At 44.7% G+C, this 11303-nt stretch overlaps 1 protein-coding gene across 1 annotated transcript; it reads right to left on the bottom strand.

Moving 5' to 3' along the window:
* Positions 1-282: 282 nt before the first annotated feature.
* Positions 283-3735, bottom strand: LOC140561366 (ribosomal protein S6 kinase alpha-3-like). The gene is made up of 5 exons (XM_072686532.1): positions 2921-3735; positions 1687-2508; positions 1095-1247; positions 426-903; positions 283-312 (listed from the first exon to the last, which is right to left on the bottom strand). Exons 1-5 carry the CDS (start codon positions 3733-3735, stop codon positions 283-285), a joined length of 2298 nt encoding a protein of 765 aa, XP_072542633.1.
* Positions 3736-11303: the final 7568 nt, after the last annotated feature.

The following is an 11303-nucleotide window of genomic DNA, read 5'->3' on the forward strand; positions in this document are numbered from 1 at the left end:
TCAGGCAGGCTGTTCCTCCAATCACTCATCTCCAACCCAGACCTTGTGAGAGGTGCGTCCACATGGTCATCCAACATGATTTGTTTGGGCTGAGCATGAACAGGGTAAACTCAGTTTGAATAATCTGAAGGGGAGCTGAAGACTTGGTCTCCTGCTTTCCTGCATCACAATGGGCGGTGGGAGCACAGCTTCTGCTTCCACCACCGGCCCATGGAGCGGGACTTTCCCTTCAGAATCAAACCCACACAGTACACTACCATTACTGGGAGCCGTGCTGGTCGTCTACAGAGGATGAACTCTCTTCTTCAGGATCTGTTGGAGAGACAAAAATGACAAAGATTGACCAACTGAAACATTTCTGATCAATATTTAAAGTGATTCTATGGTATAAAAGGACCGTCACGATCACTCAACAGTCCACTTACCTTAAACTTGGGGAATCGCAGCCTTCTTCTTCCCTGCCTCACTGTGGGCTGTGGGAGGACAGCTTCTGTCTCCACCACCAGCCCATGGAACAGGATGTCCGAAGTCCCATCCTCACGTCTCTGTTCAGGACTGGAACAGGCAGGAGCTTCTGTGGAGGCAGCAGAATGTGGAGCCCCCTGCTGGGAAGAGGAGGAGTTGTGCACCGCAGAGATGAAGAACATCTTCACCTTCCCTCGAAGTGAATGGGAGGCTCTGATAATCGGTGTGACAACATAAGCTTTAGCTGCCCTTTTAACTGCAGCACAAAAAGGACTGCAGCAGAGGCAGCCGTGCTCCTCCTCCACAGCCTCCACACTTCGGCAAGTTAGACTTGCCCCAGCTCTACTGCTGTCGTCTTCGTGGAGTGGGCTGACGTCTCCATGAGAACTGGGTTCCCCGTCCTCGTCAACGGCTTCCACCACAAACCTGCCTATAACTCTGGAGACGGTACAGAAGCAATGTGGAGAATAAGTATTAGCTTATTGTTAGTGAACTAATACTGTATGTTACCTATTTACTGATTTACAGAACAGTGCTGCCAGACTGACTGTTTTAATAGAGAGAGCAGAGATACAACAGTCATAAATAGTGTCTAAACAACAAACAAACAAACAAACAAACAAACATACCGTATTTTCTCCAAATGCTTAATGGTGTTCTGCTGCTGTTGCTGGATCTCCTTACAGCTCTCATCACAGAGTCTCTCTGGAAACCCGAACACACTCTCCTGTGGAGCGCTTTTAGCCTCAGCCACAGATGAGTCTGCAGTCTCACTCATTTCACTGTTGATAAAAATACAAGACAAATACAGCAAATAAGTAAACAACTGACCAGTCTCAGGGGGAGTCACAAAGCAGGGTTCTCAGTTCAGTCAGAGAACTTAATCCCAGAGTCCAGCCTGTCCAACAGAAGAAGAGCTGAGGGACATTCCAGTCCTCAACCCTGGGCTTAAGCTGAGAAATGCTGCTTTGTGAAACACTAAACCCAAAAGCATGAAAAGGGTTTGTTCATTCTGCTAAGTGCCTTCTAAAGTTTTTCAAAGCTAATCAATAAAATAGAAATGAATAAACAACTCAGTTACATGTAAACAAACAAGCAAGAAATAAACACTTAATAATAAATCAGCAAAAATCTAATTACAGTTCAAATACAATGAAAATGTTCTTTATGTTTATAATCCTGGAACTTGATACTCAGGTTCCAGCGCAATGGTTTACTTACTGTTCTTGACTCGACTGCAGCCAAGGATGCTGTGCCACCTGTGTTACCGAAGGCCGAAAGAAAGGACGGAACTGCAGCATGTAGGCGATCAGGTCCTGACAGGACTCCTCCACCGCCATCCCTTCCGGATAGTTCAAGGGTCGCTGCTGGAGATTTGGGAGCTCTTTCAAATCCGTGTGGTCATACGGCCTGGACCCAGTGAGCATGACGTACAGGATCACGCCCAGGCTCCACACATCGCTCTTCTTCGGCTCGTAGGGCGTAGCCAAAAGCACCTCAGGAGCAGTGTAGTAAGAAGTGCAGCAGTACGTCTTACTTTCTTCAGGGGAGCCTTTTGAAATGCGTCCAAACCTGAAGCCGGTCAGTTTGATTTGACCGTCAGCAGTCAGCAGGACATTACTGCAGGTGAGATCTCGATGGACAATGTCCTGCTCATGCAGATAGTCCACAGCGCTGACAAGCTGGGAGAACCACTTTTTGGCCTGATCGACGGGGATGTGGTGGAGCTCCTGGATCTTTTGATGGAGATCCGTGGCTGCAGCCTCCATCACAATAAACACCAGATGGTTAGGCATCTCAAAAATGTCATGCACCTGAACGATGTGAGGGTGCATCACTGTTTTCAGGATGTCCAGTTCCCGGGGCAGAAATTTGGTCTCCAAATCAGGTTCCATCAATATACGGTCCACTATTTTAATGGCCACCTGCTTGGGGTGCTTCTTGGATGTGGCAAGCTTAATTTTCCCAAAACTGCCTTCCTGGATGTTGCCCAGCACCTCAAAGCCCAAGCTTCTCAGGGCTTTGTCAGTGTCTATTTTCTCCCTGCAGATGAAGAAAGAAGCAGAAAGTTAGAAGGTTGAGGAGGTTGTGAGGACCTCTTTCTCCTGTGCATTCCTGCTAGAATCAGCAGTTTATTTAGTCCTGATCCAGTTTTAATCTTAATCCTAACAGCTCTTCTAAAAGAACTTCTAGTAGTTCAGTGTTTAACAGTTCTTCAAATGTTGCCCCAATCTGATCCCCCTCTTCTTCCTATATGTGCTTTAATTTACATCTACAGGAGACTTCTAGTAACGTTCTAATACAATATGGCTTCTTCTTTATATAGAGATATAAACCCACAATCTAAAACTAAATAATCACAAAAATCCAATTCAAATAAAAGTACAATGAAATATTCTTTATATTTATAAACCTGGAACTAGTGACTCCAGTTCCAGCTCAATGGTTTACTCACCGGTCTTCAGGTAACTGCAGCCACTGGTGCTGTGCCACCTCTGCCGCCGAAGGCCGAAGGTAATAATGGAACTTCAGCATGTAGGAGATGAAGTTCTTACAGGGCTCATCCACTGTGACACCATCTGGATACTTCAAGGGTTGCTTCTGGTGATGCGGGAGCCTTTTCAGATTGTTGCTGTCGAAGGGCAGGGACCCAGTGACCATGGTGTACAAGATCACACCCAGGCTCCACACATCACTCCTCTTGGGGTCGTAGGGCTCATGCAGAAGCACCTCAGGAGCAGCGTAGTGAGGAGTGCCACAGTACGTCTCGCTCAGGTCAGGGAAGCCTCTTGAGATGCGAACTAAACTGAAGTCGGTCAGTTTGATTCGGTCATCAGCAGTCAGCAGAACATTACTGCACTTCAGATCTCTATGGACAATGTTCTGCTGGTGCAGATAGACCACGGCACTGACGAGCTGGGAGAACCACCTTTTGGCCTGGTCAATGGGGATGTGGTGGAGCTCCTGGATCATGTGACAGAGATCGGTTGCGGCAGCCTCCATCACGATGAACACGTGCCGGTTACTCAACTCAAGGATGTCACGCACCTGAACAATGTGAGGGTGCTGTACTTTTCGGAGAATGGCGAGTTCCCGGGGCAGAAATTTGGAAACAAAACCAGGCTTCATCAACTTGAGGTCCGTTGTTTTAATGGCCACCTGGTCGGGGTACTTCTTGGACGTGGCCAGCATCACCTTTCCAAAACTTCCTTCACCGATTTTGCGAACCACCTGAAAGCCCAGGCTCCTCAAGGCTTTTTTGGTTTCCATTGTTTCCCTGCAGATGGAAGCTGGTTCTAGATAAGTTGGCTCTAGATAAGCGCTTCAGCCAAATGACATCAGTGTCACTGACAACATAGGAATCAGCTGTCTCACGGGCTGCCGAATCCTAACTGAGCCACTGAGGGAGAACAAGCCTATTTATAGGTTCTGTGATGTCATCAGCATGACATCACAATGGAGAAGAGGAGTCAGGTTACTGAGGTCAGTTCCTCATTGGCTGTCTAGAACTGTATGTACACACAGTGCTGTGGAAAAGTATTGGCCCCTGTGGTTAAGATATGAACCAAATTGCAGTGATATTTAGACTGATCTGATTGAATACAGCCAGGTCTGTTGAAGGTAAACCTCACTGATACAGAAGTTCAACATCTACATTTATTTATCTCTGCATTTCTACTTTTCTTTTTGTAAACTTATTTATTTTTATGTTTTAACTTTTATATAAAAAAAACATTAATAAAAAACTAAGACACAATACTGCTGAAGAAGTGGAAAATAATGAATAAATAAAATTGACCAAAAAATAAAGAAATAAATACAAAAATCATGCCAGTACAGCATTGGTCAGTGCAATAGAGAGACACTCTATGGAATGTAGGAAATGCTCTATAATATATGGAGTTCGGGTAAAGGGCCAAGAACACTCCATAAATGGGTCCATAAATGTAATTAAATGTTAATTGTTTCTGTGGTAATATTTAATTGAATATATTTATGAACAGATATTCACAATAAAGAGCTGATATCTTCCTCCCAAACTCCCCACTGCTGAAATGCCATTGTCCATTCTGTTCAGCCAATAGCAACCGTTGCCTGTTTTTTTGTTTGACCCTATAAAATCATCAGAACATTGTGCATCAGTTTTATCACAAGTTCTCAGCTGCTTTTATTATTATTATTATTTTTATAATATATATATATATATATTAACACACACACACACACACACACACACACACATACACACACTATAGATTTAGCGTTAGTGCTGGACACAGAATTTGGCCTCCACCTTTAACCCATCTGTGCAGTAAACACACACACAGTGATATGCTGAGCACACACACCTGGAGCAGTGGGGAGCCATTGCTGTAGCGCCCAGGGAGCAGACAGGGTAAAGTAGCAGCTAGGCCAACCCAGGTATCGAACCCACAACCCTGTCATCAATAACCTATAGTTCTAGAAAAGCTCTGTATATATGTTATTCCTTTTCTGCTTATTATTATTATTATTATTATTATTATTGTTGTTACTATTATTATTATTATTGTTGTTTCTTCCACACATTTGTGTGATTAATACAGCCTGAACTGATTAACGTACAGACACGGTTCAAACACCGTTTCGTAGATGATCTCGCTGTGTGGTCTGCTGTGTATTTTTAGAGTCGATCTGATTTCTCATTTTTAATAAATTTAAGATTATTATTATTATTTTTTAAGTCAATTCTTTAAGGCGAAACTGTGCTTAAGGTGGAATTGTGCTCAAGTAGCACTGGATTTTAAGGTGGAACATCTTTTAAGCTAGTACTGAGTTTACCCGGACACTGAATTTTAAGGTGGAACATCTTTTAAGGTAGTACTGTGTTTACACTGACACTGAATTAAGCTAGTACTGAGTTTACCCTGAGACTGAATTTTAAGGTGGAACTTCTTTTAAGATAGTACTGTGTTTACACTGACACTGAATTAAGGTAGTACTGAGTTTACCCTGACACTGAATTTTAAGGTGGAAGTTCTATTAAGGTAGTACTGAGTTAACCCTGACACTGAATTTTAAGGTGGAACTTCTTTTAAGGTAGTACTGTGTTTACACTAACATTGAATGTTAAGGTGTAACTTCAAGCAACCACTTGAGATACCTAAGCAACCACATAGCAACCACCTGTGACACCATAGCAACCACCTGGCAATGCTATAGCAACTACTTGTGACACCATAGCAACCACCTCGCAAAACCATAGCAAACACCTGTGACACCATAGAAACCACCTGTGACACCATAGAAACCACCTAGCAACACCATAAACACATGTCAGCTCCATAGCAACAACCTGAGACATCATAGCAACTACCTGTGACACCCTAGCAACCTCAACCTAGCAAGGTTCCCTCACACAGCTCCAGCGCAAAGCTGTGGAGTATCCGTGTGGGGTCGCAGTGGAGGAGCCCTGTCGGGCCGTCATTTCTTATATGCTGCGCTTCAATCCCTTCACCCGGCCTTCGGTGAGAAACGTGGCGAACCACCCTTGGCTGCAGGCCAGGCAAGAACAGTAAGTAGAGCGCTGTGCTGGAACTCCAGTGTCGAGTCCTTTTGTTAATGGATGTATTCTTTATTACTGTTTTTATTGATCCTTTATTGATTGATTAGCTATAGTAAATAAATGGCTTTTCTGAAGAACTGCAGGGCGGTGTTTCACAAAGCAGCATTTCTCAATGGGACAATGGCAACAGGCTCAGGTCAATGGAACAGGCTGGACTCTAGGCTTGAGCTCTCTGGCTGAGCTGGGAAACCTGCTTTGTGACCCCCTCCTCCAGATCGGTCCACTGTTTGTTTACTACAATCACCTGTATTTTCTTTACCAGGGAAAGGAGAGATTCTGCAAACTCATCTTTCCTGAGTCTGAAAGCTCTCCAGAGGTGAAAGTGTGTGGAATTCCAGGGAAACACAGTGGAGAATGCAGAGGACAGGCAGGTAGACAGCGGGGACGAGGACCTGGATTGGAGCAGCCTGTCCTCATCCAGCGGTCTTCTCTTCTCCATAATGAACGCTTATGAGCAGAACGCCATCCAGCGTTCGGAGGAAAACCGACAGTAAGTTTGTCTGATTATTTCTTACACAGTCAGTCTGGCAACACTGCCACTAAGGACACACACACACACACTTGGTGAAGTGTCCATATTATGCCATGATAAAGATCACTAAAGGTGAAGAGCTCGTTTAGACGTAGCTACCGTACAGAATCAGCTCACTAACAATGCCTGCATCTCCCCATTGCTTCTGCAGGGCCCCCAGAGTTATCGGCAGATTCGTCGTGACTGTCGTTGACGAGGGCAGCAGTTTTTATCCAGACCCAGTCGACCCAGTCCAGGAAGTCGGTAGTGGCAGTAGAGCTGGTGCAGAGGTTGTCGGGGAGGAGTCCGGCTGCTTTAACTGGAGTCCGCTTTGTGCTGCATTTAAAAGGGCAGCTAAGAAATATGTTGCAGCACCGATCCTCAGAGTCTCACGATCACTTCGAGGGAGGATGAGGAAGCTCTTCCGAGGGAACTCTGCGAAGTGAGCCTGGAGGAGTGAGTCTAGAGTGAACCTAGACGAGATCCATGATGAATTTGCAGCAGTGAGGGAGTGATTGGAACCGAACCGAACCGTGAATTTATCATTCATTTATCAATAGTTCTGATCAGAGGAGGATGGGTCCCCCCGTGTGAGGTTTCTTCCTCCAGCGGTGAGGGAGTTTTTCCTTGCCACTGTCGCCTTTGGCTTGCTCACCGGGGGATTTAGGGTTTTAGTGAGGGAAAGATTGATTTGGAGGATTGAGCATGGAGCAGAGAGAGAAACCGTGATTGAAGGTTGACCCTGAAACAGTGAGAGAAACAGTGATTGGAGGATTGAGCCAGAGGTAGTGAGAGAAAGAGTGGTTGGAGGATTGAGCATGATTGGAGGTTTGAGCATGGATGAATGAGAATAAGAGTGTTTGGAGTATTGAGACTGAGACATTTAAAGAATGAGGGATTTGGAGGATTCAGAATTGAGCAGTGAGAGAATAAGTGATTGGAGGATTGACCCTGAAACAGTGAGAGAAACAGTGATTGGAGAATTGAGAATTGAGCAGTGAGAGAAAGAGTGATTGGATGATTGAGCCTAAGGCAGTTAGAAACTGAGGGATTTGGAGGATTGAGCCAGAGGTAGTGAGAAAAAGAGTGGTTGGAGGATTGAGCGTGATTGGAGGTTTGAGCATGAATGAATGAGAAAAAGAGTGTTTGGAGGATTGAGACTGAAACAGTTAGAGAATGAGTGATTAAGAGGATTGAGAATTGAGCAGTTAGAGAATAAGTGATTGGAGGATTGAGCCTAAGGCAGTTAGAAGCTGAGGGATTTGAAGGATTGAGCCTGAGACAGTTAGAGAATTAGGGATTTGGAGGATTGACCCTAAAACAGTGAGAGAAAGAGTGATTGGAGGCTTGAGGACAAGGGAGTGAGAAAAAGAGAGAAAAAAAGAGCAGGAGTGATGTGAAGGAAGTGTGTGTGTGTGTGTGTGTGTCTTTTGAGCATTAATAAAGCACTGCTCTGCATTACTGATGTGTTCTGGATGTTTGTTTTCTACTGAAAGTAAAACCTAGATATTGATCGTCTCTCTTCATCTTTATGATGAGTCTGAGGATTAAACTCACATTAGATCACCTTGAAGAAATAGAAGACCATAATACATGAATAAAAATATTATTATTATTATTATTATTATTAATAATAATAATAACACATAAGGCAGGACTGAGCCAAAATAATCCAGGGATCTGGGAGGAAAACACGACGCTGGGTGGGGAAAGCCAAGGCGACTGAGCAGTGCTCGGAAGGGACAAGGGGATGAGGAGAACCGACGACCACAAGCCGAGCTTGGGTGTAAAAGCAGGACAGAGCAGGAAGGGAAAACAGAGCAGGAAGCAGCGCTTCAGAAAGGGCGAGAGCAAAACTAAAGAAAACCACGTAGCCGAGCTTCAGACAGGCCACATCAAACAAAACCAACAGAGGAACAAAAGAGGAGAACAAGGAGCAAGAGCGCTGCTGCCGGACCCCTGGTCAGAGTTACACACTAATAATCAGAATAATAATCCCAATAAAACTGATAATACCACTGCTACAGGTCAGGACTACACTTCAAACCAACACACACACACACACACACACACACACACACACACACACACACACACACACACACACTCTACCTACAAGTTAGCCGAGGGCAATTCAGTTACCTAACCTGGAGTGCTGATTCCAGGATGTCCACGCCCCCATGGAGAACGAGGAGGTCGAGGAGAAGCTGCGAGAGCTGCTGGAGGCAATGTTGGGTGTGCTCCCTCAAGTCGTCCAGATGTGCAAGCAGAGGCTGCGGAGGCTGCAGGACCCACTCGTTGAAGAGGTTTCTGCTCAGATAAAAATGGTCAGAGTTACACACTAATAATCAAAATAATAATCCCAATAAAACTGATAATACCACTGCTACAGGTCAGGACTACACTTCAAACCAACACACACACACACACACAATCTACCTACAAGTTAGCCGAGGGCAATTCAGTTACCTAACCTGGAGTGGGGGCCAGTCAGGAGGGTTAAGGGCCTTGCTTGAGAGCCCAACAGTGACAGCTTGTGAATCCCGGGTCTCAAACCCACAACATATCCCAGAATAGGAGAGAACAACATATCCCAGCATTCAGTGCATGAACACAACTACGGTATAACAGGAAGGTCAACATGTCCAAAACACGTCACCTGAATGAGATCCTACTTCAGAGCATCCAGAGACAGTGGAGACGAAAATCCAGAGACTGGACAAAACCGGTCAAGCTGGTCAAGAGCTGGTCATGATGCTGATTCCAGGATGTCCACGCCCCCATGGAGAACGAGAAGGTCGAGGAGAAGCTGCGAGAGCTGCTGGAGGCAATGTTGGGTGTGCTCCCTCAAGTCGTCCAGATGTGCAAGCAGAGGCTGCGGAGGCTGCAGGACCCACTCGTTGAAGAGGTTTCTGCTCAGATAAAAATATAATAAAAATATAATAAAAATGTAGCTCACCTTCGTCTGAACATTTAAGCAACCTATCAGTAGTACAATTGAAGCTTGTGTGGCTTAAACACCGTATCTCAATCATCAGAAAGGGTGTCCACATACTTTTGTCCATCAAATGGACTTTAAACCTATTGTTTCTGTTTCTTCACTGACAAAAAAAAAAAAATCCACATCAACTGGTAACAACTGCCTTCAGATGATCTAAGCTGGACCTTGATGGTCAAGGGGATTGAAAAAGCTGGTCGTCCAGGGGAAACGTCCCGGTAATGCTGGTAAACCAGCTGGTCCAGCAGTTTACTTAGCTCCTGACCAGCACGGCATCACATGGTTTTCTGTGGGAGGGATGGTTTAGCGGGTCTATCAGTGTGACCAAGGTGGTTGACCAGTTTGGTCCGGCTGGTCATACTGATGGACCAGAGCAGTTTAAATATCTCAGCACCTTTTCCCTCTCCTCCTTCACCTCCTTCTCCACTCTCACCACCTTTAATAAAATAATACAATATCAGAAATCATCTATAATGTGTTCTATTATTATCATTATTATTATTATTATCATTATTATTATGAATATACAAAGAGGTGTATGAAAGATACAAAAATCCAATGTTTCCACAGAAATGAGTTGCTAAATACCCCGAACATTCATTAGCTCTGAGGGCTAACCTGCACTGACAGGCAGCAGAGGACATCAACAGGACTGAGCGCTGGAGCTTCAGGACCCCAGGAGAGGCCGCTAGCTAAGTGACTACAGGACAAGCTAACTGTAACTAGCTGTGAGCTGAAAAAACACAAACAGGGGGCTTTTAAACACAGCTTAAAGTTTCCTCCAGCAGTTTATCATCCTCAGATCACAACAATCCACGCTAATTTAACCCAAACTCACAGCGTTTGAACACAGTTTGGTCCTAAACCAGGTGATTTCCCCACTACATCTGAAACTCAGCACACTGACTCCACCTGCTGGTCACAGAGGTGTACAACAACCCTGAAGTTCTCAGCTGCTTTTATTTTATATGTGTGTGTGTGTGTGTGTATATATATATATATATATATACACACACACACACACACACACACACACACACACACAGTGGGGGGGGAAGTATTTAGTCAGTCACCAATTGTGCAAGTTCCCCCACTTGCACGCCTTTAACTGCCTGTAATTGACATCATAGGTAGACCTCAACTATGAGAGACAAAATGAGAAAAGAAAATTCTGAAAATCACATTGTCTGATTTTTTAAAGAATTTATTTGCAAATAATGGTGGAAAATAAGGATTTGGTCACCTACAAACTACCAAGATTTCTGGCTCTCACAGACCTGTAACTTCTTATTTAAGAGGCTTCTCTGTCCTCCACTCATTACCTGTATAAATGGCACCTGTTTGAACTAGTTAACAGTATAAAAGACACCTGCCCACAACCTCAAACAGTCACACTCCAAATTCCACTAGGGTGAAGACCAAAGAGCTGTCGAAAGACACCAGAAACAAAATTGTAGACCTGCACCAGGCTGGAAAGACTGAATCTGTAATAGGCAAGCAGCTTGGTGTGAAGAAATCTACTGTGGGAGCAATAATCAGAAAATGGGAGACCTACAAGACCACTGCTAATCTCCCTCAATCAGGGGCTCCACGCAAGATCTCAGCCCGTGGGGTCAAAATGATCACGGTGAGCAAAAATCCCAGAACCACACAGGGGGACCTAGTGAATGACCTGCAGAAAGCTGGGACCAACGTTACAAAGGCGACAGTCAGTAACGCACTAC

Source organism: Salminus brasiliensis, chromosome 8 (genome assembly GCF_030463535.1).
Source record: "Salminus brasiliensis chromosome 8, fSalBra1.hap2, whole genome shotgun sequence".
Lineage (NCBI taxonomy): Eukaryota > Metazoa > Chordata > Actinopteri > Characiformes > Bryconidae > Salminus > Salminus brasiliensis.

Excerpts from the sequence above, each read along its gene's own strand:
- LOC140561366 (XM_072686532.1), bottom strand. The coding sequence starts at position 3,735 with ATGGAAACCAAAAAAGCCTTGAGGAGCCTGGGCTTTCAGGTGGTTCGC. Across the intron at positions 904-1,094 it reads AAGCATTTGGAGAAAATACG|AGTTATAGGCAGGTTTGTGG; the intron begins GTATGTTTGTTT and ends TACCGTCTCCAG. Across the intron at positions 313-425 it reads TGCGATTCCCCAAGTTTAAG|ATCCTGAAGAAGAGAGTTCA; the intron begins GTAAGTGGACTG and ends TCTCTCCAACAG.